General features: G+C 43.1%; 1 protein-coding gene across 3 annotated transcripts in view; it reads left to right on the top strand.

The window, feature by feature from the left end:
* The window catches only part of TTLL11 (tubulin tyrosine ligase like 11), a 173,742-nt gene that overhangs the window by 10,555 nt on the left and 135,525 nt on the right, over positions 1-27,662 (top strand). For all 3 annotated transcript variants that reach the window (XM_036432895.2, XM_036432896.2, XM_036432898.2), the window contains exon 2: positions 22,499-22,595. In XM_036432895.2, the coding sequence (XP_036288788.1) occupies positions 22,499-22,595 (97 nt within the window). The remainder of the gene's footprint in view (positions 1-22,498; positions 22,596-27,662) is intronic.

The following is a 27,662-nucleotide window of genomic DNA, read 5'->3' as shown; positions in this document are numbered from 1 at the left end:
ATGTGAACGAGAAATATGCATAGATGAATCGCTTTTATTATGGAAAGGGAATTTATCTTGGAAACAATATATATCTACAAAAAGAGCTAGATTTGGAATGAAGTTGTTTATTTTGAGTGAAAGCCAATCTGGATACGTACAAAATATAATTTTATACACAGGCAAGGACACAAATTATGGTTCGAACTACCCACAAGAAAAACAATCAACAAGAATTGTTTTGGAGTTAACACATGACTTACTGAATAAAGGGTATAGGATTTCTTAGATAATTTCTATACGTCAATTCATTTGGCTGAACTCTTGTGTCAAAACAATACAGACATTGTTGGAACAATGAGGAGAAACAGAGTCAGAATACCCAGTGAAATAAAAACAAAAAAATTACAGAAAAATGAACATATAGAAGAATCAAAGACAAACTTATGGTTTTAAAATGGAAGGATAAAAAAGATGTATTGATGCTCAGTTCTATTCATAATGACAAAAAGACAATGATTGAAAAGAGAGAAAGAAGGCAAGAAAAACCGAATGTTGTCCTGGATTATAACAAGAATATGGGCGGTGTAGATTTGGGAGATGGAGTTATGGTGGCCTACACGGCTGCCCGTAATAGAGTAAAAAAGTTTTATAAAAAAATTTTTCTACCATTAATTGATATGTGCTGCTTTAATGCATATATTATATACAAAAAAGATAAAGGTCATTTGGATCGATTACACTTTGATAGAGTGTGTAGAGAAATTGGTAGGTAACAACATAGTGAAAACCCACCCAAAGACATCAACAAGCAGCTCTACATCTAAACCATCATGCTTAGTTGAAAGGCATTTTCCAGAACAAACGAAAAGCAATATAGGAAAAACTAAATCCAGGAGATGCCGAGTTTGCTACAAAAAAGGTGTTAGGAAAGAATCTACATACTGGTGTCCAGATTGTAAGGTAGCACTATGTATCAACAATTGTTTTAAAATATATCACACGGAAGTTGAGTTTTGAATTTTTACATCTATATTTCAATTTTTTAAACTCAATATTTCTATTTTGTTTGTGTGCTTTTGTTTATTCTGTAATTGTTAACTTTTTTATATTTTTTTATTGTGTATAGAAATAAAAAATATATTTTTGTAATCTTTATAATTGTTTGTAAAATTTATAATTTTTTAATTCGATGTTTCCATTTTTTGTTGGTATTCTTTTCTATTTGTTTGTAATTTTGTATTTTCCTTTGTGCTTTATATATAAATAAACGAAAAAATATATATTTCATTAATTTTAATTAAGTATAAATTAAAAATAATAATATATACATCCACTGGGCGTGACGTACTGACACGTCCTAGTGAAAGAGTATGCGCCCCTTGTACTTTGCGTAATTAAAAAGAGAACTCCTGGTTAACAGGCTAGCAGTGTGTATACAATGTGATGGGAGGCAAGACAAGGTCAAAGGCTTGTGTGTGTGTGAGAACTGAGTAAGGAGCATCGTCTTTTGATATATTTGGCTGTCAAGTAGCCTCTAAACCTTCTTTCTAGATTCCAGCTACTCTCTGAAAAAGTGAGGTAGCTGAGTTCTAGTTTGGAGAGGTGTTTATACTTTTAATAAGACTGTGATGCTCTCTCCTCTTGCCTACACCTTCCTCTGTCTTTAGGTCTCTGTTATCATAACATGAATCAGCTTTATTGTTATAGCTTGTTTAATTTTCTTTCTTTCTCTGTTATAGTTTAAAATTTTTTCTTTATTTTACTTTAAAAAATATATATATATCAATATATATATATTTTTTATTGATTTCAGAGAGGAAGGGAGAGGGAGAGAGAAATAGAAACATAAATGATGAGAGAGAATCATTGATCAGCTGCCTCCTACACACCCCACACTAAGGAATGAGCCTGCAACCCAGGCTTGTGCCCTGACCGGGAATTGAACTGTGATGTCCTGGTTCATAGGTCCTGGCTCAACCACTTAACCACCCTAGCCGGCCTCTTTCCCATCAAATTTTAAATTCAACTGGTGCAAAAGCCACATCTGTCTTGTTTATTATTGAATCCTTACACTCCAGTGCACAATGCATGGCATCTTATATAATAAGCTTTTGACAGAATATTGGCTGAATGATTTTTTTATTAATTCCTCAGACATTTCCTGAACTCTTATTTTGTGCCATGGAGTCCACTGAGCACAGGGTAAACAAAGAAATGACCCCAAGAGTGAATCAGGGAGCTCACTGTCTAGTTATCATGCTCTGGTGGAGGAAGAGCAGTATTAAAGAGAGATGGAGGATGTGAGGGCGATCTGGCTGCGACATCTGTCACCCCATTGATCGCCAGGGTTGATTCGGCTGATCTGGCTGGCTAGGCGGGTGTCCCCCTCCTCCCTCACCGATCCATGTGCGTCCCTCCCAAAGCTGCGCGCTCGGTCGAAGAGGATGACTGTCCCCCAAGAGGAGAGGACCGGTCTTCGGTCAAGGGTATATGAGTAGCTGCGCTCCCCTGCTAGAACCTCCAAACAAGCTCTCAAGAGAGATGGAGAACAGCTGGCTCAGACTCTGGCTCAGTGAGGGTATCCTATATCAGGGGCCTCTCAGCTGAGACTGGATGGGAGAGAGGAGCGAGCAAGGTTTCTGGGGGGTGGAAACAGGATAAGTATTTAGACAGGGATCAGCATGTTGGCAAGGTAGAGCACAAAGAACTGGGGGGATGCAAACATTTATCTGGCTGGAATACAGAATTTGAGGAAGGGAGAGCAATGATTGGGCCTGAGAGGTAGGCAGAGCCAAGGCTGAGAGGTTGGAGGAGCCATTGGAAGGTTTTGAATATGGGTGTGTGTGTGTGTAACAAAAATCACATTTGTATATTGGACAGAACTCTCTGGCTGTGGTGTGGAAAGTGTGTTTAGGGGTTGGGTGGTTAATTCGAAGTAGAGAAAACCCTGAGGGCAAAGACGGAGGCTTCCTGCTCAATTTCCAGCTTCTGGCAGGGGAACCTTCCAGCACCCCTCTGATGCAAGTGGTGTTTATATCATTAGCTCTGCCTTACAGATGAGGTAACCAGGGCCGGGACTGACCGAAGGACTCAAACCCAGGTCTTCGGCGATGCCAAGTTAAGTGCAGTCTCCTTGTCCCATGTTGCCAGGCAGGTTGGCAGAGCTGGGGAGAGAATTGGCTCCTGGTGTCTCTCCTCCCCAGGGATCGCTCTCCTACTTTCTGATGAGCGAGGGGACTCTGTCTTCCAGCCACCTAATGTGGCCCTTCAGGTCATGGTGCCCCCTTCCCTTAGCCTCCTCCCAGGCAGAAAGAGATGGAGACCCAAGGGGGCGCTGAAAGCTGTCTTCACGAAAGCAGTGGGGAGAGATTTGTGGGCTATCGGCATTCTCATTGCCTGGGTATCACGCTGCTATTTAATAAAGGTCTCATTGCTTGATGTGCCATTACATAACCAATGATATATTTCAACTGCATTGAGGAGGAAGATGCAGAGTTAAATCACATTCAGACAGTGTGGAAACAAAAGCATAAAGAGGCCATTCACATGCATGGCCTTCCTCCAAGAGGGAGGGAAGGGAACAAACCATCATGGGGTCCCAGCTGAGCCAAGCACACAGGTTAGGAGCTTTTGGATTTTTTTTTTCTTACTTGGTGCTAGTGGAGAAGGTGCTGTGCGTTCTGTAGGTGAGGAAGCCGAGTGTCCGGGACACTGGCCATCCCATCGAGGTGGAACTGGCATCTCAACCCTGGGTCCGCCCTCGCAGTGCCTGTTCCTCCCCTGTGCACTCTGTTCTCTCTGGGAGACAAACCATGACTGATTGTTGTGCAAAGGATGAGCGGTGTGGAGGTTCGCAGCCTGTGCCAGAGAGGGACTCTCTTAGTCTTCACTGTGTCCCCAAGCCCAGTGACACTGTTGAACACCAAGGGACTTTGTGCTTCTCAGGATCTGTTTTCTTTGTTCACTGTGTGTGTGTGTGTGTGTGTGTGTGTGTGTGTGTGTGTTTGTGTGTGTGTGTATTAGACTAGGCTGAACTGTGTGACAAGGAGACACTCCATGTGAGGCCTCAACATAATGGCAGGCTCGCCCTTGTGAACAGCCTGGGGGGAGTTACTCAGTTTGGTGGGGTGTCATTCGGGGACTTGGGGCCTTTCCATTGGTGGCTCTGCCATCCCTCGGAGTCTCTGCATCAGCAGCCAGGCAGCAGGCGAGGAAGGAGTGAGGAGGACGGGAGGTTTCTCTTCGTCCTTCTGGCAGCACAGAGCACTTCCGCCCACGTTCCACTGGGGGGAGCCGAGACACACGGCACAGAGGAAACCAGCGTGGACAGGAGTGGCAAAAGCATTTTATTCAGGAGCTGTTGTAACAGGAGAAAGAGACCTGGCTATGAAAGTGGGCTCCACTCCAAGAACAAGTGGGGACTTAGAGCCAGGGAGCAGGGAGGGTCAGTGGGTGGATAATTTCTAAGAGGAAACGTAGGGGTGAAGGGGAACCCCGGCTAAACCAATTCAATAGTGTTCTTACTGAAGACAGGCCAGGGAGGTGATAAGCAGGGTGGGAGATGAGGAGTCTGATTACATATCGAGGGGGATTAGATATTGGGGAGGTTCTTGCTAATAGTAAGCAGGATTCTTGCTAAACTGGGCAGTGCAGAGACCACTATGGAGGTGCAAAGGTTGAGACCTAGGGGGAGAGGATTTAGAGGAGCCTGATTGGAATTTGGTCAAGGAGAGAGTCTTTATCACTGCAAGGGGGACTGGGAAATGTCATCCACTATTGTGTGCAGGAAAAAGAGAAGGATTTTGGGGAACAGCCCATGATCTGCCGCAGTGAAGTGTGGAAAAAGGATTTGGAGTTTGTCAAAACCGGGTTCAAACCCAGGCTCTGCTCCTTGCTAGCTGTGTGGATTTAAATTAAATTAAATAACTCGTCCAAACTTCAGCCTCAGTTTCCTCAGCTGAATAATGGTGGATAGTGACCCCTGCCCTAGACGATGATTGAGAGATAAGTAGTACATAATATTGATAGGTATCCAATACATTGTGACCATTATTATTACTCTAGGCACTATTCTATTATGTATCCCAATTTTACTTGACTGAAAATTTATTAACATGTACATGATAAAAACCTACATAATGAAAGTATAAACACTGAATAGTATGTACCTCACTCATCCTACCTTCAGTTCCCTTCCTCAGAGGCAACCATGATGAGCAGTCTCTTGGTGTGTTTCCAGAGCTATGTCTACACAAGCGAACTAGTGTACACAGCCCTTTTTATTGACTAATGCTTTCAGGTGATACATTCTACTCTGCACCTTTGATTTCATTTAACAAGTAACTTAGCTATTGATTGATATCAGCGTATAGTGACTTGTTGCATCCTTTCCTTAGGGCTGCGTCATATTCCGTTGTAAGTGTCTAGCACTTACTCAACTGGGGGCCCATTGATAGCATTTAGCTGGTTATAGTGTTTTGCCACTTTATAAAGCTGCAGTGACCATGACCTTGAATATTTCTCTGTGCACTTGTGAGAAAACTTCCATAGGATAAAAAACCTAGGATTCATACTGTGCATTAATTCTCTTCAAAAGTAGGATTTAACATTTGGAATGCTTCTTTCTGAGAGCTGTTGTGGAGAGAGAGGATTGGGAAACAGAGACTTGGGTTGTCAGGAGAAGGAGATGGATAAAGTATCTTGTTGTTGTTGTTGTTGTTTTTACATTTAAAGCCATTACTAGCATAAACCTTTATTGCCTCTTACCATGGGGCCTCGATTCCCGATTCCACAGCAGGAATATTTGGCAGATTTATAAACCATTGCAAATGCAAATCGGCCTTTAGCTTCGGAATTTATTTTCCCACATAAACAAATTGTCAACCAACTTTCTAAGTTCTACAACCAACAAAGGAGTTGGATTGACCACAATAAAAACAAAAGTCTATGTTTTTGTTTGTTTTTGAGTGGCAGATGCTAACAGCATCCAGTGCTTTCTCTATATTAGCTATTTTTCACACATTATCTCATTGAATCCTTGCAGACCTTTGAAATGAAAAATATTATCCTTGTTTTCTAAACAAAGAAAGGAACTTGCTCAGGGTCATGTAAAACCAAGTCTTGATGACGATACTACTCAGTGGTCCTGCTTTCATGGGACTTAGAGTCTAGTTGGGAGTAATGGACACTTCAATACTTACTACAAAAATAATCATGAATGACCCAGCATGTATTCTTACTGAGGAAATCAGTAGAGCTTCACTAATTGTCAAGTTTTACCTATTGCATGAACATTTGATGATCAGTAGTGCTTCTTAAAGATTTTTGTGGCCTTTCGGAGTATAGTAGAGGAGGACCTGTTATGGCTGCAAGCTAGGTATCTGGCACCCTTAGGCCTGACCTCATTCATCTAGTAACTCTCAGGTGGCTAGTCCAGTCTGCGTCTTTGGATGGTCTCAGCCTCTCAGTTCAATATTGCTCTCTGCATAACCCTGAATCTGGCTTGGTGATTTGTGTCCTTCCCTGATGTCTTTCCCACACCCTTTATCAAACTTCTCCATTTAAAGCACTTTCTAAATTATATGCCATTATTATTATTAATGACTCACCACACCCCCACACCACCACTCTGCTCCCCCTGTTCCCCAGTCTTTGAGTTGGTGTCACCTCGACACTTAATCTCTACTTTTTGGAAACTGGGTTTAGTTCTTCTTGCTCCCAGGAGATCTACTGCCTATGAACAAAAATTGGCACATTAAACGCCCTCCCATTCCCACATTTTCAAACATCATATCAAGAGAACTGCATCCATTGTATCCTGGGGAGGGCCAGCTTTTCCATAACATGGTGTAGAATTAGTGCTTTGTGCCTGTGAATCTTTTTTATTAATTTCATATATCTTATTAGCTGTTGGTTCCATGTTAGCACACTCTTCTTGTTGGGCTATAAATTCACTCTTGTTTTATTTATTAACACACATTTGTTAAAGGCCTGATAGCATTAGGCCCACCACATCTATTATCTCACTTATGGCTCTGAAATATTATAAGTCTGCAGAGGTGGTATTATTAGCTCCCTTTGCCGTTGGGGAAAGCGAGGCTCAGAGAGGTTCATTAACTTGCCCATGTTTCATCTAGTGAGTGGTAGGTCTGGGATTTGAACCTAAGTGTTTGGACTCTAATAAATTCGTAACCTCTCCCAGATGAAAGCTGCAGCTTCTAGTTTCTTATTAACCTGCTGCTTTGGTTACTCTACTCAGCTCCTTAATTAGCAATGACACCGAATCAGTAGCATGTTACTGAGCCTTCAGGTGTGGGAATGGGTTTTGTTTTGACAGAAGTCACATAATCCATACTGAGAAGACATTACTTAATCCAAAATAAGAGACAGTAGAAATCCATAGGAAATCTGGAAGAAAGGAAGGGGAGCATTTTAATTTGACTGACTGGCTGATTGATCTCTAGAGGATTTTTATTGCCATTCTCCCCCCCCCCCCCCCCACTGCCCCAATTCCTTTTCTTCTTGGAAGGCTAAGTTACTTCAGGGAGCTCTGCCTATTTCTTAAAAATATCTAGGAGCTGGCAGTTAAAAGTAAGTTCCTGTGTATTGAGTTTTAGGTTTCCTGAAGCCTTTACTTAGCATCTCCCAGACTTACCTGATCATAAGAATCACCTAGGGCATTTGCTAAGATTTGATTTCTCAGGAGTGGTGTGACCTGGAGACTTACTTTTTTTTTTTTTTTTTTTTTTAACAAGCTCCCTTGGGCTATTCTTATGATCAGATGATATTGGGAAACATTGAGCATCATCTTGGGGAATTAGACCCTCTTTGTGGAGTGACCACCTAAGATTTGAAGCTGGTCACATTATATGGCAGAGATGAATGAGAACATGAATTTTGCACTCAGAAAGCACAGGATTCAAATCCCCCATCTGATCACTTAAAATGGTGTTATCTCAGGCACATAACCAAACGTCCTCATCTCTGGACCTCTGCTGCCATCTCTCCTGCCTGCAGACAGGACATGGTCTTCCTTTCTATCATCACCTCACCTCTCTTCCTTTGTCTCCTTATTCTTCAGCTCTCAGGAGTACACTCCCAAGTACCCTCAAGCTGAGTCATTTATGATTATTTTTGTAATAAGTTTTGAAGTGTACATGACTCCCAACTAGACTCTTAAGTCCCATGAAAGCAGGAACCATGATTCTCATGATTATTATCCTATCTAATAAAGAGGTAATATTAAAATTGACCATCACTCCAACACACAAGATGGCCACCCCCATGTAGTCAAAGATGGCTGCCCCCATATGGACACAAGATGGTTGTCACAAGATAGCCAGTAGGGGAGGGCAGTTGTGAGGGACCAGGTCTGAAAGGGAGGGCAGTTGGGGGGGATCAGGCCTGCAGGGGAGGGCAGTTAGGGTGACCTGGCTAGCAGAGGAAGGCAGTTGGGGGGGACAAGGTCTATAAGGGAAAGCAGTTAGGGGCAACCAGGTTGGCAGGGGAGGGTAATTAGGGGTGACCGGGCCAGCAAGGAGGGCAGTTAGGGGCAACCAGGCCTGCAGGGGAGGGCTATTGGAAGGGACAAGGCCTGCAGGGGGGGAAGTTGGGGGATACCAGGCCTGCAGGGGAGGGCAGTTGGGGGCAACCAGGCCTGCAGGGGAGGGCTATTGGAAGGGACAAGACCTGCACGGGGGGAAGTTGGGGGATACCAGGCCAGCAAGGGAGGGCAGTTAGGGGCAATCAGACCAACAGGGGAGGGCAGTTAGGGGTGACCAGGCTGGCAAGGGAGGGAAGTTAGGGGTGACCAAGCCATCAGAGGAGGTTAGTTAGGGGCAACCAGGCTGGCAAGGGAGGGCAGTTAGGAGTGACCAGGTCAGCAGGAAAGGGCAGTTAGGGGCAATCAGGCCAGCAAGGGATCAGTTAGGCATCAGGGTAGTGGTTAAGAGATGATCAGGATGGCAGGCAAAAGCAGTTAGGGGCAATCAGGCAGGCAGGCAGGTGAGCAGTTGGGAGCCAACAGTCCTGGATTGTGAGAGGGATGTCCAACTGCCCATTTAGGCCCAATCCCACTAAACGGGCAGGCAGATATCCCTCAAGAGGTCCCAGATTGGAGAGGGTGCAGGCTGGGCTGAGGGACATCCCCACCCCATGCACGAATTTCGTACATTGGGCCTCTAGTTTATTACTATAATGTTCATTATGTTAGTATTATGCCTCTTGTGTTCATTATTGCACACCCAACACTTAGCACATGCAATGTGAATGAACTCTGGGCTTTGTTATCCTCATCTATAAAAATGGATGAATACAATCTATCCACAGGGGTACCAGCAGATTACTGGTAAATGAAATAGTGAGCGTATTGATACACTGATATACAGTAGGCATCTAATAAATGTTAATTTTTGCCTTCCTTTGGAGAACCCACTTATGACTATTGTCCTGGATAGCTGATAGGTTATAACTGAGGCTTTAAGGCAGTTTTCTTGACACACTATTCTAAAAAGTCCCTAATATTTTTAGAGGTTAGTCTTCTATTTTCCTCCCAAGCCCAAAGACTGTCTTCCACTAGTCTTTTAACTTCATTCTGGTGATTCATTTTGAAGTTTCCAATAATTTTCCCTGATTTTCTTTGGCTAGCATTTCTTTATTCAGTTTGGTGCTGGGAATGAAAATGGCATAATTATAGATTGAACGTAGTGTTTTAAAAAGATTATGCATGGTAGAATGGGTTTCAGAGATAGCTTTATGGTATCTCTTTTCCTAGAATTCTTTAGAAGAGAATAAGAACATTGACTTGTGAAGATTTCTTCTAATCCTTTGACTGTGAAATCCAGGCTGATAGTAGCTGAATAAATTCAGAATTTTATCTTGTTTTCCTACCCAGTTAGGAATAACTTTTGCATGTGTGACTGCCACTCAGATTTAAAGTATAGGAGGACTTGCCCTTATGAGGTCTTTCCTCCCACACCTGGCCAAAGGAGCTGCCAGTGCCCTTTATGAGGCTGAAAACTGAAGCAGTTTGCTTTACTTTTCTGTGCCTCTATTTTCTCCTCTACAAAACGGGTATGAAAATTGTCCTTACCCCTAAGGTTGTTAGCAGTTTTAGGTGACTATATACCCTTGAAATGATTAGAATTGTGGCTGGCACATAGTAAGCACTTGGCAAGTGCGATATAGTGCTTTTGTTATATCTCAGCACCTAGTCCAGTAGCCAACTCATAATAGACATTCAATTCATGTTTGTTGAATGGGTAAACTAATTAATTAGGGCTAGAATCTTAGGTCTCCTGATTTTTAATTCTAGAATATTTGTACTTACATTATTTGCAATAGTATACAGGCTTTTCCAAGGCTAACTTTGCTGGTTCAATTTCTTTAGGATGTACAAGGAAAGCACCAGGTTTATAACACTGTGAAAATACAAAGGCGTTGAAACTGGTACCAGAGTGCTTAAAAACCCATGGGCTGTGGAAGCTGACTGCAAGCCATGAGTGGGATGGCTTTGCCTTAATAGACCATGTTAGCTAATCTAAAGGGTGATATACACTTAATGCAATTGCCCAATTATGTGGCCATCAGGGAAATGCCAGCTGTCATTGTCCACTGAGCTGGCCATCAATCAGTTTGTTCTGCTGTCACTAAGTAATTAAAAGGTATTACTTAAATACTTAGTAGAGACATAAAATACCCTATCACAAGGAGCAAGGGAAAGTAGTGACTTTTGCCACAGCTATTGGCTGTGTTAAGCTGTGAAAAATGAGGATATTTGGAACTTGACAACGTAGTTTAACATGGGAAACAAAAGGAGACTCCCAAGTTTGATAAGGATGCTCATTTGCTCACCCCTGCTCCATCTTATTTGGTTGTTATTGCTTTTAAAATAGTTTCTTTTAAAATTTGAACAGAAGGGGTAGCTCTAGCTGTGAATTAGTCTGTCATCCTTGAACTGGCCCACATTGAAGGGTGTACAATTCCTTTATAAGAGCTGCCTCATTCACCTGCAGAGTCATTAAGCCCTGGGCTGGAGAAATGGATGACCAGAGCCTGCACATATCTCCTGTATGCCTGAGCAGTTTCACATTAAGATTTGTTGAGGCCGAAACCGGTTTGGCTCAGTGGATAGAGCATTGGCCTGCAGACTGAAAGGTCCCAGGTTCAATTCTATCAAGGGCATGCACCTTGGTTGTGGGCACATCCCCAGTAGGGGGTGTGCAAGAGGCAGCTGATCAATTATTCTCTCATCAATGTTTCTAACTCTCTGTCCCTCTCTCTTCCTCTCTGTAAAAAAACCAATAAAAATATATATAAAAAGAGATGGTTGTGAGGCTTATAGATTCTGGTTCCATTTGGTTCCCTTTCTGTTATAAGACCCCATAGTCTTGCTTTATTCCCTCCACACAAAACCACATGTCATTCATTCCTCCAGCATTTATTACTTGCCAACACCCAACATACCCCTTTGCTCTTGGCAAGACACCTGGAATACAAAGAGAATTAAGATGTTGTTCCTGCCCTGGAGAGACTTCTAATCATGTCTCCGCGTGCTCCCATGCCTTTACTCCTAGGCTGACTCCTCCACCAGAGACTATCTTCCTGGCTCTGTGCTTAGCAAATTCCAGCTCAACAAGTTTCTACCAAGTCACATCTTTTCCCCCAGAGGAGTAACTCACATCCTGCTTCATGCCCCTCATGTGCTGGAGCATTTGTCACTTTGCATTGTGATTTATTTACAAGTCCACATCCTAAAGACAGGGACTGTGCCTTATTCTTCTCTGAGTCCCCAGTGCCTACCATTGAGTTGATGCATAATAATGTTTACTGAGTGAAAGGCTGAGTTACTAGAAGAGTAAAACTGTTATGTAAGTAGTGTAGGAGAGCAGAGATGGGCATGGAGCCAGAGAATGAAGATGCTTTTCTAATATTTCTGTTACCAGCAGGGGGAGAGATGTATTCATAAATGTCCCATGGTGTAAGCCTTGAGTTTCTGTGGTCTGAAAGGCCCACGAGAGGCTCAAAGTCTTTCTGAGTGCCATCTCAAATTTATAATAGGTCTGGCCTTGATTAACGTAAATCATGTCACCTTATGCCAGGCTAATTTCTATCTTTCCCTTGAATATGTTGTCATTTCTTGTTCTTCTTTGGAGGGAGGTTGAGGAGTTGTAGTTATTTATTCATAGATTCACAGTTATAGACAACAACATTCTGTCCACTCTGAACTCCTTTGGATGTAACATTGGAGTTCAGTTGTTTGTTCCTCGTACCCACTGTCTAGGACAGCTGGAAGGAGTCCCCTTCCCTTTCTGTCTCTTTCCCTTCGATTTTCTCTCTTAGTAACCATTCAAAAAATGCACTCACCCTTCCTCCATTTCTCTCTGTGATTCATGAATTTACACTTCTTGCTTTGACTTCTCTTCATGCCCATTCTGGTATTTCTAATCCCTGGTAAGCTAATTCTAATTAGATGTCCTGTTGTCCCCTGAGCTTAGTACTTCTAAAAGATAACTGTTTGTTTCACACATATACTTCCATTTCTATTCACTCCATTCCTTTAATGGCTCCACTGAGCATGGGAATCGGAAGGCGAGGGTTAGGTTTAGCAGAGGTGCCAGAAGAAGCAGGCACTCAGAGTCAGAGTACTTTGGCAGAGGTGGTTCAGAACCCTGGAGAGCTCCAGTGGCCCAGTTCCGTACTCACCCTTCCCCACACATCAATCAGCCTTGTTATACAGCGAGGTGTCCTTGTCTCTGGAATTTTATGGTTGTTAACAGAACCTCATTCATTTCTCCTAGGCCTTAGTTCTCTGGGGACTGAGGACATAATGGGCTGAGTTCTGTTCCTTGCTCTACCACTTACTGGATACACTATCAGGGACCAAGTTATCTAATTGCTCTGTGCCTGTTTCTTCAACTGTAACATGGAATGGTAATCTGTCTACCTATCTGACAGTGTTGTTGTGAGGCCTGATTGAGATAGTGCATGTAAAGTATGCAGCATGTATTAATAATATGAACTCAATAAATAGTAGCCACAATTTAAAAAATTATAGGTACTGTTGGTACAATCATATTTTTTATAATATGTGATGGTATGAGTCAGTGGCCTGTCTCTGGGAGATTACAGGCTGGTTTTAGGGCCAGGAGGCACAGAGGAGTTTAGTGGGGGCAGAGTCTATCCTCCTTTATCTAGCTAAGTCCCCCGGAAACCACTTTTTGTCCCTGGGGAACATTATTAAGACAGCACTGCGTGACTTGGGGTCAGCACAAATCATAATCAGTGTTGGTAAGGAAGAGCAGACCCTCATGGGTTTGCAGAATGGGAAATACCTGTGTGTGGCAGATGGGTAACAGGCCTGAAGGCAGGTCGGGTGTTCGTGGCCACAGACGGAGGAGGCCTGGATCTCCAGGCTCTCGCCTGCTCTTCACTTGGTCTTCACACATGCTTTCGTTTCCTCCCGTGGAAACCCCTTTCCCTCTTTAGTCTGGCAACTTCTCTTTCTCTCATCGAGAGTCAGCTCAAATGTCCCCTACTTCTCTGGGCCTCGTTTGTTTCCTTTGTAAAATGAGGATAGAATGGTTATTCATAAAGTTGTGTAGCAATTAAAGATGACAATGTGGGTGAAGAGGATAGCTCGGAGGCAGGTGTGTAGTAATGCTCAGTAAGAGAGTGGCTACAGGCATTACAACAATCTGCTTAGGTGTCTGGCTCAGCTGCTTCCCTCTGAGCTCCTGGAAGATCAGGACTCTTTCATTCATCCTATTTTCACCTCTCCAGCCGCAACTCCTGCCACTAACCCTCTGCTCCCACAGGTGGAGCCTCTCACTGTTCCCTGAGCGCTGCCTGCCTCAAAGGCACAACTTGCTTGTGTGTTGAATGGGTTGACTGATGTCCTGGCCCAGCCAGGGTGCCTACAGACCAGCTTTCAGTGGAAGTTGCCACTGTGGAAAGTACTGAAATGTCATGGGAATCTGGTTAGCTGGGGAGGTGTCAGGAGTGACTTCAGGAAAAGTTGTTTGATATCCTGGCTGGGAGGAAGTGTTGCTGAAATGGAAAACCCGATTTGCTTTGTTCCATTTCAGTTAATAAACACATTTAAAATTTTGATGTGGAAGAGACTTAGTAATTGGAGGCCTCATGGTGGATTGATATAATTTACCCACAGTAAGGGAGTAGAGAGCAGAGAGATTACTGTTGATAATTTTGCAGAGTGTAATGGAGTTAATTTATAATTGATATTGGAGTGCTTTTCCATAGGCTGAATTATGATGGAATGGAGAATCATTTAATGTGGTTATTTTGTTGTTTGTGTCACCCTTATGAATTGGAAAGTGGAAAAAGAACATAGTGCTAAATTGGTATCTAATCTTTTCAGACTATTTGCTAAATAAACTGGAATTTTAATTAAAACTGCAAGCTGAGAGGTAAATCACTTCAGAATTTTGTGAAGTGTTTCTTTTTCTCGTGCCTAATATAATTACTACTAATATAGATTCTTTATGGGTGGGAAATTAGACACCAGAATAAATAACTGGAGAAGATTGTTACAGGACACTGAAACTGTGAAGTGGGCAACATTATCTTCCTCTGCTTCCAAAATGGGCTGTTTTTTTCCCTGTAGTTAAATTGTTTGGTAACAATTTTATCTCATTAAAAGTCTTTCAATCAGAAGTGGAAGCAAGGCAGAGGACAGGCCTTACCACAGCTCTTCCAGCTTCAATTCATATGTGTCATTTATAATGAATGGATTTAATAAAAAAAAATACAACCTGCTTTGTATTAATTCAGTGAACAGGGAATGGCATACTTACCCAGAGTATCGTACTTTCGGTAAGGAGGAAGTGGTGAACAGGAAAGGGAAACTTCATAGATCACGAAAATTGCTACTTTCCAGCAAAAGGTTGTTAATTACTTATCCTCCTGCTGTATTTATTGGCTCTATTAGAGGATGAGTAATGATTGTCTTCCTGGGAAACCCATTGGAGCCAGACGCGCCTGCATTAAACATCCCCGTGGGGTGCTCTCCATCCCAGCGACCAGGAGCCGGGAGGAGGTGGGCCACACATGTGCCCACGGGCACAGAAGAGGCACAGAAGTGCGTGGAGTGGCAGAGTAATTCTTACACATTGAACCATGCTTTCCCACGCTTCTTCCCAGAGCATTCTTTCTCTCTTTGCCCAGCCATCACCCACCCATTCCCTTTCTCCCAGCCTTGGCTGGCTTCCTCGTTTTCAGGCCCTGTCCTCAGTCTCTAGACTCTACCTCCCCTCCACCCTCCACTCTTGCCCGGCCCAGCCTTGCCCTGCTTGAGCACTTCCCTTGGCCCTCTTCCACCTTCAGAATCGCGTTCCAATTCCTCAGCTTTCCCGTGAGCCCTTTGTGATCTGTCTGACTGCTCCAACTTTGGCTCCAGGCACACGGAAGCTCTCATGCTCTCTGAGATTCCCTGCCCTGCAGGCATCTTCCCGTTGCCTGATTTCCCTTTCCCTTCATCTCTGCCTAGCAAATGCCTCCTTCCCACTAGCTCAGATGGCCCCCTCCTTGGTTAAACTTTCCTCGCCTGGAGTGGAAACGTTGCTCCTCCTGGGCTCTCACAGCACTTTGTCACACAGAACCTGCTACCTGTTAACACCTCTATCTCTACCCCATGCTGGCTCCGGGATCTCTGGGGCTGTGATTCACAGAACCTTGTGTTCTCCAGAAGGTGCATTTGTTGCGGGCCAGCCTCTGCTCTCTACACTGGGGATGTCTGGGGACTCTGCTTCTCTCCTGTAGCTCTCTGCCCCCGCCCCCCCCCCCCGCCCCCCCCCCCCCCCCCCCCCCCCGCTTGTAGCCAGTAGCTCACTGCCACCCCTCCTATAGCTCTCCACCAACTGCCCTGCCCTCCTGTAGCTCCCACTGCCCCACCCTCCTGCTGATCTGTGATTCTGGTCCTTAAGTGGTTGGTCATTACATCATGGCGCAACAAGCATTTGCATATTATATCTTTATTATCTAGGATTAGCATATTGGAGGTATCCTAATATCAGAAGGTCACTTATGCTGTAGCTATTGGTCACATAGACCAAGTCTGTGACAATGTGGGTGAAGACTACACAGGGTATGAGTTCCAGGAAACATGGATGGTTGCAGGCTCCCTACAGCAGATGGGTAGGTAGGGGAGAGGGTAGCCTTCTGTCTGGTGGGGAGGCAGTCATGTAACCAGAAACACCCTCCAAAGTGGTGGCTGCATCACCCACATTAACGGGTGCAGAGGGTCACTGGAGGGGACTCTATTAACTCTGCCTGGGGACACCAGGGAAAGTACCCCAAGTGCAGGTTACCACGGTGTTTTTATTCCAGAAGTGTCCTAACGATGCTTGATATTTTCATGGCATCTTTTTACATTGAAGTTACTCATGACATGATTTCCTTGGACATTCAAAACAATAACCTGCCCTTTATAACAGCAGTTTTCTGTTTACAAAATGCTTTTCCATGCATTGCCTCTGTCCATATAACAGCCCTGAGAGGTAGAAATGTTTTATTGTTGTTGTTTTCCTCTTCAGTAGATGAGCAGCTGAGGGTTAGAGGGGCAGGATCTATATATTTTATACATGCCAACGCCTCTGTGTGGGGTGTGGTGGGTCAGGGCTTGAGCCAGGGTCTTCCCAGTTCAAGCATGGTGCTTTGGCTGCTACACTTTCTTTGTGTTTCCCCCTGAGGCTTCCAGCCCCTCATTTTAAAGCTGCAGTTTGGGTCAGTTCCCTCTGTAGATGCATTACACACATGCTTGCCCATATCAAAGCTTATTTGCCACTTTTATGCCCAATCACTTGCGAGATTTTCTGTTCATGAAGAAAATCACTCACAAAGTACAGAAATGCGAATTGTGCTTTCATCAGCATGCACTGTGACATTTCTTTTTGCAAAAGCCCTTGGAGGGATTCAAACTTGCTCTCTGGGTCATTAAAGAGGGACCTGAATATCAGTTCCTTAAGCACAAATATGCTCTAAGAACATTTACTGATTTCAATTCTTGTCTGAGCCTGGCTATTTTGCAAGTGCGTTTTAGTCCTTTTGGGCAGGAGGGAAAGGGATTTTGGTTCCCTTTAGGTGTATTTGCTGAAGGAGGAACTTCCTTTGTGGAAAAGATGGTAGCATGAAGTGTGAGGGTAGGTTAGTTACTACAGTTCATGTGTGACTGGTAAATACCCCAGTGATCAGTTCAAGATTAGTTGTGTGTAGCTGGTTAAGTACATGGGCCTTGGAATCAGGAACACCTGGACTTAATCCTGGCTCTGCCCTTACTAGCTTTTACTTTGGGAAAATTATTTAATCTCTCAAAGCTTTGGTTTCTTCAACTGTAAATAGGATTAATAATAGCACCTTCCTCATAAGGTTGTTGTGAGGATTAAATGAGATAAATTGTTTAACAATTAGACATAGCATTACCTAAATGTTAACTTTAATGATAAGGATGATCATGATGATGTATTGTATTTGAGTAGCTGCTATTCATAACTTCACATATTCATTCTAACATGGTATCTCTTAAACAGCTAGAGGCTTCAGGGAGTCTCTGAATCCCCTGGAGTAAATGTGATGATGTGACCTTGAGAAAAATGGGGAGTGGGGAGTCGGGAAGCATTTGTCAATTTTCAGTTGCGCTATGAAAATCCATGCACCATTGCAGGCTACAGAGAGCTCAGAGTAGAGCCTCAAATGGCCCCTTAGTGTCAGAGGGTGTAAGCAAACAGTTTTTGATGTTGCTTTATTATGGTAAAATATACATACCATCTTAACCTCGTTGGGTGTACAATTCAGTGGCATTAAATACACTCACATTGTTTTTCAACCGTTACCACCATCCATCTCCAGAACTTATTGCATGTTCCCAAACTGAAACTCTGTACCCATTAAACAAATAATTCTGTGTTGTTCCCTCCCCCACCACTAGAAACCACCACTTATTATACTTTCTCTAGGAATCTGACTATGCTAGCTATCTCATATATGTGAGATATACAATATTTGTCCTTTTGTGTCTGTTTTGTTTCACTTAGCATAATGTCCTCAGGGGTCATCTGTATTATAGCAGGTGTCAAAATTTCATTCCTTCTTAAGGCTTAGTAATAGTATATGTATACCACATTTTGTTTATTCATTGATGGACAGTTGATGGACACTTGGATTGTTTCCACTTTTTGCTTGTTGTAAATAATGCTGCCATGAACATTTGTGTATCAATATTTATTGAAGCCCCTGAATTCTTTGGGTATATATCCAGAAGTGGAATTGCTGGATTATGTGGGAATTTTGTTCCCCACAGAAGTTTTTTTTGCATTCCCAATGCCCAAGAGTTTCAATTTCTCTACATCCTTATCAACACTTATTTTTATTATTATTTTTATAACAGCCCTTCTAATAGGTGTGAAGTGGTGTCTCATTGTGATTTCAATTTTCATTTTCCTAGTGATTAGCATTGTTGAGCGTCTTTTCATGTGCATGCTAACCATTTTGAAGAAATATCTATTCAAATCCTTTGCTTATTCTTTTAATTTGGTTGCTTTTTGTTGTTGAATTGTAGGCAGTATAAAATAAATTCTGAATATTAATTTTTTGTCAGAGATATAATTTTAAAGTACTTTCTCCCATTCAATGGGTTGCCCTTTCATTCTGTTGACAGTGTCCTTTCATGCAAAAAGTTTTAATTTTGATGAAGTTCTGTTTGTTTGTTTTTTTATTTATTTATTCCCTGTGCTTTGGTGTCATATTCAAGAAATCATTCCCACATCCAATGCCATAAATTTTATCCCCCATACTTTTCCGATATTTTCTTTAGTGTTAGCTCTTAAGATTAGGTCTTTGGCTCATTTTGAGTTAATTTTTGTGTATTGTGTAAGGTAAGGATCTAACATTATTCTTTTTGCTTGTGAACATCCAATTTTCCCATCCCCATTGAATAGTTTTGTCATCCTTGTCAAAAACCATTTGACCATAAATGCAAGGGTTTATTTCTGGGTTCTCTATCCTATTCAATTGATCTACATATCTGTCTTTGTGCTAGTACGATGATATTTTTTTAAACTTTATTTTCATTATTTTTATTTAGGGCTATAATAGGTTCACAGCAAAATTGAGTAGAAGGAACAGAGATTTCCTTTATATTCACTGTCCCCACATATGCACAGCCTCTTCCACTATCAAAATCCCACACCAGAATAGTACATTTATTACAACTGATACATTGATACATCATTATCACCCAAAGTCCATAGTTTATATTATGTACCCTTGGTAGGGTACATTTATGGGTTTGAACAAGTGTATAATGAGTTTTGTCTTTTCCAGAATATCATATAGTTGGAATCATACAGTATGTAGCCTTTTTAGATGGGCTTCTTTCACTTAAAAATATATACTTAATACCTTCCACCATGTCTTTTTGTGACTTGAGAGCTCATTTCTTTTTAGTGCTGAATTGTTGTAGAATAATCCCCATCTTACAAAGGACACCTCAAAAAAGTCGAATTATGGAGTCATTTATTAAAGGCTGGCAGCATACGAGGGTGCAAAAGCTCTCCAGACCTTGCAGCTCCGAACAGCTTGCCACCTCTGGCTTATATTGGCAGAATATCACAAAAGTATCGATTACATCTTTGGGTCTGGAATGAGGAACCTGTTTCACGATTTTACGGAAGTGAAACTGAGCAAGTAGATATCTAAAGTATCTAAGAATCACTGACTCAACAGAAACACATTATCTGGAATGGACTATCTGGACAATTTAAAATAACTGTGCTGTCCAGATTCTGGGATCACTGAATCAACAGGAATGCACTACCTGTAGCTACTAAGGCAATTCAGGATACTTGAACTGTCCTGGGTCCCAGGAATGTGCTTCAATGACCAGTGAGATCACAATCAATGGGATATTCAAACCATCATCAATAGAGTATTGGGATAGCATACATAAGTTTAGAAAATCAAAATAACTTTTAAATGAGTACATAACCCAAAACAGCAAGCTTAAAATATTAAATAACAATTTTTACCCAAGTATGGTTGTCACCATACTTTAGAATAATATTTCATTGTCTGGATATACCACAGTTTATTTATATATTCACCCATTGAAGGGCAGCCGAACCCAGGACCCTTCAATCTGCAGGCCGATGCTCTGTCCACTGAGCCAAACTGGCGAGGGTGAAAAAGATCTTTAAAAGAGATGGGATTATGAAGTCTTTGACCTATTTAAAATTGTGCTTCTCTGTGTTCTCAGTATCTAGCACAGTGCTTGCATGGTAATAATGAATGAATGGATTTTTAAAAATAGGTAGTTTCTCAAAACAAAATGAGTTAGAAGCACTTCTGAATGAAGGTTTGATAGGGGAGAAGGTAGCAAGGATTGAGGTGTGACCATACGCGTGCTAAGGAGTCAACAGTTGTCCGCTGACAGAGAGCAGGTGTTGGTCCCACATTTCGAGCAGCAAAACCATTTTGCATCGTAGAAACTTTGCTGGGAGAGTCTGCTTTTGAAAGAGCTACCTCCTTGATTAAGTTAATTCCCTTTCTTCATATTAGCACTTAACAGCTGGAAGAAAATAACAATGTTTGTTGTATCTCTTTGTATTTATGACTACTGAATTAATAAGTTCAGTCCATTGGAAGCAAAGAAAATGAGTGAAATGCTATACATTATAGATGGACTTGTTAATGCTAATGGAGTACAGCATATGCCTCACTTTGGCACAGTTTAGAAATAATGTGAATGATTTAAAGTGTGTGAGTCTGTTTGTCTTCATTCTAATTGGGAATAGTTAGAAAGCTTCGAGTCACCACCATGTCATTAGCAATGCTGTGTTCTTCCATTGGAGTGTGGCCCTCTCAAATTGGAGCAGATAAAAATTCTGATTAACTGTAGTCTTAGAGTGGGAAAATCAAATGATCTTATTAAATGTGTTGGTATTTCTCTTCATCTGGACTTTAAACAAGCAGGTTCTAAATCTGGACTCACTTTTTCCTTTTACAAGGGTCATCTGAGTTACAGATTTTTAAAAATATATATATTTTATTGATTTTTCACAGAGAGGAAGAGAGAAGGATAGAGAGTTAGAAACATCGATGAGAGAGAATCATCAATCAGCTGCCTCTTGCACACCCCCTACTGGGGATGTGCCCACAACCAAGGTACATGTCCTTGACCGGAATCGAACCCGGGACCTTTCAATCCGCAGGCCGACGCTCTATCCACTGAGCCAAACCGGTCCCGGCAGAGTTACAGATTTAAAAATACATTCTGTAAATGCAGAATTTGGTAACTTTTATAACAATTCTGTAAATTCAGAATTAGATCAAATTTGGTCATCTAGGCTGCGGTGGAAAGAGCAGGCCCTTTGTCTCAGTGAGGGAAACCCTATAGCTTGTGCAAAAAGCAGGTGTGTTTTAAGGTTACAAGACTGTCCTATAGGACCCAAGGACAGGAGGACAGCCAGGCTCAGGAGGTTCTGAGTCCAGGATCTGGAAGCTTAGGATATGGGGCCCTTAGTATGTGTCTCCAGGGCCACAGCGTCTCACCTCCGCTTTATTTCTGCACCTGCTTCTTTTCTCTCTCAGCAGATTGGCTGTCTTTGCTTCTCTGTGCACACAGTGAAGCACAGCTGCCTGGCTCTGGCTTTTTAAAAAATTTTTTTTATCACTTCCAGTTCAAGGGTCAGTTGAGGCTGCCAGCATCTCTGATTTCCAAATTCCTGGGAGCATCTGATTATCTCATCTTGAGTCAGATGACCACTCCTGGTTTGTTCATTTATTTATTTAAAACTCTTACTGGATGCCAGGAACTGTTTTAGGCACTGGGGATGCATCTTGCCCTATGGACTGTGTGTGTGTGTGTGTGTGTGTGTGTGTGTGTGTGAGAGAGAGAGAGAGAGGGAGAGAGAGAGAGAGAGAGAGAGAGGGGGGGAGGAAGGAAGGAAGGAAGGAAGGAAGGAAGGAAGGAAGGAAGGAAGGAAGGAAGGAAGGAAGAAAGAAAGAAACTGTGAAAACTCATTCTTCTTTGGGGATTGGGTTAAGCGTTGTAGTTTTCAGAGAAAAAGAAGAATGGCTTGGAATCCAAATAGGCCTGGCTTTAGATCTTGATTCTTCCCTACCTGCTATGTGTGTCCTTGAGCATATTAGAATACCATTCTCAGCCCCAATTTTCCCATCGGTAAAATGGGAATAATCCTTGGTAGGTAGTTATGAGGATTAAAATGAAAAGGTACCTGTAAAGTCATGAGTGTAGTGCCTGCCACATGGAATCAGTACTCCACCCTCCTGGTTGTGACCCTGAGCAAGTTACTTAACCTGCCCAAGTCTGTCTCCTCCCCTGTAAAATGGGAAAGAATATCAGCTATGGCACGTGTTTATTATGAGGACTGAATCATGTGATGTGTGCGAGGGTGCCGGGAGTTTGTATACACTAGACATCAGTGTGGTCACTGCTCCTCTGGTTCTGGTGATGATCAGTCACATCTTTTTCTCTTTCTCCTAGATCCCTTTTGGCCGCCGCTCGCCCTGTGATATCTACTGGCATGGTGTTTCATTTCACGACAACAACATATTCTCCGGTCAAGTGAACAAGTTTCCAGGTACCCACTGTTGTTTTTGTTGTTGGCATTTACAAATGTTCCCAGGCTGGGTCTCAGGGTACACTTGTCCTCAATAACATGGCAGTGCTTTGAGATCAAACTCCAGATCTCTGCTTTGAGATCAAACTCGAGATCTCTTCACTGGAATTGCTGCCTGCACTCTGCCCCTGCGCCATCACCTTGGGAGGGATGCTAACACAGAGGAATCTGGACTTAACCCACCAGGGGGTTGAAGATTGGAGGCTCAAAAACATCAAAAGACAGGCTTTCCTGGTCTGATTCCACTGGTGAAAGGACATGATTTTCATTTTTTCAGTTATATTCTCAAAATGAAAAATAGACCATTTTACTTAAATAATTTGCAGGAAACAGAAGTACTGAAATTCAAGGAATATGTCACAGAAATGGGGTTGGCAGTTTTCATTTTCTTGAAGTATCACATTTGGAGGTACTATTTTAAAAACCAAATGCACTTTTCTGGGAATAATAGGTGGCAGAACCTCTGCTTTTACCCAAAGCCATTATCCCAGGGAGACTTTCCTGCGAGGAAAAGTGGCATAGCCAACATTTTAAGATACCCCCTCAGTCCACTCCCTACCACCCCCTGTGCCTCTACCACCCTCTTCTGCTGTGATTGCTATTCATTATTTTTAAAAAAATATACTTTATTGATTTTTTACAGAGAGGAAGAGAGAGAGAGACAGAGAGTTAGAAACATCGATGAGAGAGAATTATCGATCAGCTGCCTCTTGCACACCTCCTACTGGGGATGTGCCCGCAACCAAGGTACATGCCCTTGACCGGAATTGAACCTGGGACCCTCCAGTCCGCAGACCGATGCCCTATCCACTGAGCCAAACCGGTTTCGGCTTTGCTTATTTTAAAAAGAAGAATCAGTTTGTTTTTTCTCTTTGGCAATACATGCCACATCTGTAAGAAAACACCTCTCAGAAAACCCAGTATCCATACATTATACACTGGCGGGTTGTGCCTTGTCCACTAGGGGCTTTTCAACTGAGCATGCAAACTGCCCCACACCACACGTGGCTGAGATTCACATGGAAGGATATAGGTCAGGATACACAGCTTACCAGCGGGCCAGTACCCAGCATGTCTCTCCAGTGGAGTCTTTGCAAGAGTTCCAGGGGCTAGTGTCTGGCCCCTCGAGAGAAAGCTCAGGTGCGAGGAGATAAGACCTACATTGGTGGATGGGAATCTGTCTTGGCTTAGATGATTCATAGGACCCAGGATCTCATGTAGCTACTCCACAGCATAGCTTCCAGGGTTCCCCCAGGGTCATGCTAAGTGACAAGCATCACCACTCTCAGGAAAGCTTGGAGTCCTGGCTTCCTACCTGGTATTTATGCAATTTGCCAATCAGGGTCATTTTAACCATATCCTTTGTTGTCTTGTCTAGTAACACAGCTGACTCTCCACCTTTATTGGTTTCCAGGGGAACAGAATTAGAAAATTAACCTGAGGTCAAATTTGTCCTTAGAGAAGGAGAGAGGATTTTGTTACAGAACGGTCTAATGGAACAGTTATTGCTTTCTGTCTTACTGAGCAGAAAAAGGTGACTTTTGTTATTGTTAATCCTCACCTGAGGATATTTTTCCATTGATCTTTTAGAGAGAATGGAAGGGAGGGGGAGAGACAGAGAAAGAGAAATGTCAATATGAGAGAGACAAATCAACTGATTGCCTCCCCCATGATCCCTGACCAAGGCTGGGGACCAAGGCACATGACCTTGACCAGAATCAAACCTGGGACCTTAAGTCTGCAGGCCAACTCTCTATCCACTGAGCCAAACTGGCTAGGGCAAAAAAGGTGACTTTTTGGAGCTACTAAAGGACTTTTTGGTGCTACTAAAGGATATCAGGATAGCATAATTTGAAAGAGAACAACTCTGAATGAGGACAGAGTTCCTAAGGCCTGAATCATAGGTGAGGTTTCATTTACATTTCTGATCTGCTCACGACTCATCTAGAGAGAAGGAAAAAGGTAGGAGCTGTGACCCTTCATTCAGAACACAAATTAGAAATACAGAGAAAAATATCGCCAAAGGCCTGGCTTCATTAAAGGTGAGAAAAGGATATTCATCTCAAAGAAGCAAGTTTGTCCATCCTATGTTCCACCTGCCAGTGATTAGCACTTATAATTTCCCCCTTTACTAATAGCAGTTAATTAGCTCTAATGACAAAGTAGGACCTCGAACATCTAGGCAGAGGACAGTGTGGCCACAAACTTCACTCTGAGAAAGACGGCAGTCCTCAACAATGGGTGATCACTGAGCAGTCTGTTCTTTGGCTCCAGTTTGTGTCCAAGCTTATCTTCTGTCTCTGATATATCCCATTATTTAACAAATGCACTTTGTATGCATTGTATGTTACTTACAGTAAGTCCTAGTGGACGTGCCTGGCAAGTATAAACACTTCCCACACTGAACAAGCAAAACCTTTGGACACGCATATGGGAGTAATTTATTTTGTTTGTGTTAGCACATTAGATTTTAGCCATTTTTCTATGGGCAATTTCCCTCAAAGTTTGTTATTGTATCTTAATGATGAATTAAGACTTTCTATAAAAAATAATCTGTTTTAAGAAAGCCTGAAACTCTCAGTTCTCAGCTTACAAACAAGTCTTTTGATGGGTTTCAGGGTCTGAGATGTTGACAGCACATGGCGGTGGTGCCTGAGAGCCCACCCTGAGGAGGGGACTAGGGAAGGGGCTCCACTGAGGAATCCATGGGTGCAGCCACCTGGCAAGCACTGGGCTGGGCTGGGGACTCACGGGCACGGAGAGAAGCATGTGGAGAGGGAAGTGTGACACCAAATATTGTGCTTTGCTAGAGGAAACTTGGGATACTGTGGGAGTTTGGAGCGAGGACACCTGCCCTCATCCAAATTCGCTTGGGATAGGTGAGGTGAGAGATCCGGGAGAGGAGGATTGGCATGTGAGCTGAGCCTACAGGGATGGATGGGCCTGAACCTCATGTAAAGCAAGGGAGCAGAGCTGGTACAAAGACACAGACTGCTTAGAACTCACTGCTCACTCAGCCAGGGGAAGTGGCCCATGGTGGTTAGAAAGGGTCACATGTAATAGGGGCAGTGAGTGATGCTAGGCAGGGACAAAGGTCATGGGAAGCCGCTGAGGAATTTTAAGCCACAGAGTGACACGGACCAGTTTGGATTTCAGAAAGATCATCCCAAGGGGTGCATTGGAGGTGGGTGGAAGCTAAGAGAGGAAATGCAGAGATTGCTAAGAGACTGCTGCAGCATCCAAGCAAAGAAGGTGAACTTATCAGTGGGGATGGGAATGGAGGAAAGAGGACATCTTGGGATAGACCTGATGAGAAACCCAGGTACCCAGTCAGCCTCAAAAGAACATGTCAGTAGCCCTGAAGTCACAGACAGGAGGACTCCAGAAGAACATTGGAGAGAACAAGGCGAAGACGTCGCTCAGGTACCAGGAACAAAAGACAGGTTTCCAAAATTTAGGGACAAAGCAATGGAACCCCAGAAAAGCAGTTGAACTCCTCCTTATTTAATTGGACTACAAAGCTGGGGTCAAACAGTGCCTTGTTCCTAGTCTTGGGAACTGATGGTTAGATCTAGGCTCCACCTCAGGTCAGAATGGGTCCCAAAGCCTAGGCAGAGGTCACAGACAGGGTCAGGCAGATTCTGGCAGTGACCTCCCTATTCACACATGTACTCTGGGAACATGGGCTCTGGCTCAGCTAGAAGGCCGGCTACTCTTGCCAGCATCTTATTGAGAGAAGATGGCCCGCCTCACATCTGTTTCTCTGCTACTGCCCGAGGGTAGGGATACAGCAGCTTCCTCATGGGCTCAAGTGAAGGTTGGAGACCTTCTTCCTGGAAGCACTGGGTGGCATCACAGCCAAGATATGGTAGCGGAACAAAGGCTTTGGTGGTCAGTGGACTGAGGGAGGTCTACACAGGTGCCTGCTGGAGACAGGTGTACCAGTGGGGTTAGGGCTGAGCTGTACAGCCAGCAGGCTGGCAGGGTCTGGGAAAAGTTGCCATTGGTGGGCAGGACTGCTTCTGAAGTTGACTGTTTTCAATAGAGGACTGTATGGAGACAGACACAAAGGTAAACTCGAAAACAGATCCTTAGCTGGTGTAGGGACCTCCAGTGTGCAGCACAGGAGTCACAGCAGATTGAAAAGGAGTATTTGCTCCACTTGCTGGACCTCGATTTTCATAAAACTTTGTTGGAACATTCAAATGGCACTCCTGTTCTCAGAGCACTTCTGTCTACGTTGTGTGTGTCCTTCTGACCTGCTGAGGGGTCTCTGAGCCTTTCTCGGTTACAGCGCCCTGATGCGGCACATACCACCACATTCTGGTCAGGAGGCAGCATCTGTGTGGTGTAAGGTGCTGCACCGCAGTTTGTCCCGAGGGTGTAGTTTAATCCTGACGGAGACCTTGGTCAGACCCGAGGGAAGTTCCCAAGAAAATGGACAATTTGTCTTTGTGTCCCCTGTGTTCAGCTCCAGTGCTTCACTCAAAATTTCATAGGGGAATAAAGAGGAATCGCTTTGATTTTCCAAACTCATGCAATATTTCTTGGGAAGCTCAGGACAGTGTCCTCAGTGAGTTTACTTTATTTTATATAGAAGAGTCCACATTAGAGCCCAGTTTATTAGGACTTTTTAAGCCCCTTTATTTCTCGCTTAATCCTTCTCTATATCCTTCTAAACAAGAACTAAGAACCTGGGCATTGACATGTTGAAGCTGCAATTTTTAGGTTTATCGCTCTTTTTAATATGCTATGGGAAGCAAGAAGTAGGTTATTAAAACCTTCATTTCAAGTGTTTACCCTTTAGAGAAACTTCGTTCAGTCTGATTGTGCACTCTTGTAAGGTGTGATAATTCGGACATGCTGAGCTAACATGAAGCTTGGTACTTTCTATTAATAAAAATAACTTCGCTCAGCTCTAGCTGATTTAGCTCAGTGGATAGAGTGTTGGCCTGTGGACTGAAGGGTCACGTGTTCAATTCCAGTCAAGGATTAAAAAAAAACCCAAAAAACTTCGCTCAGCAATTT

The sequence above is a fragment of the Pipistrellus kuhlii genome, unplaced genomic scaffold, assembly GCF_014108245.1.
Source record: "Pipistrellus kuhlii isolate mPipKuh1 unplaced genomic scaffold, mPipKuh1.p scaffold_m20_p_12, whole genome shotgun sequence".
Classification (NCBI taxonomy): Eukaryota; Metazoa; Chordata; class Mammalia; order Chiroptera; family Vespertilionidae; genus Pipistrellus; species Pipistrellus kuhlii.
Note: the sequence above shows the minus strand (reverse complement) of the source record. Positions and strands in the feature narration are given on the sequence as shown.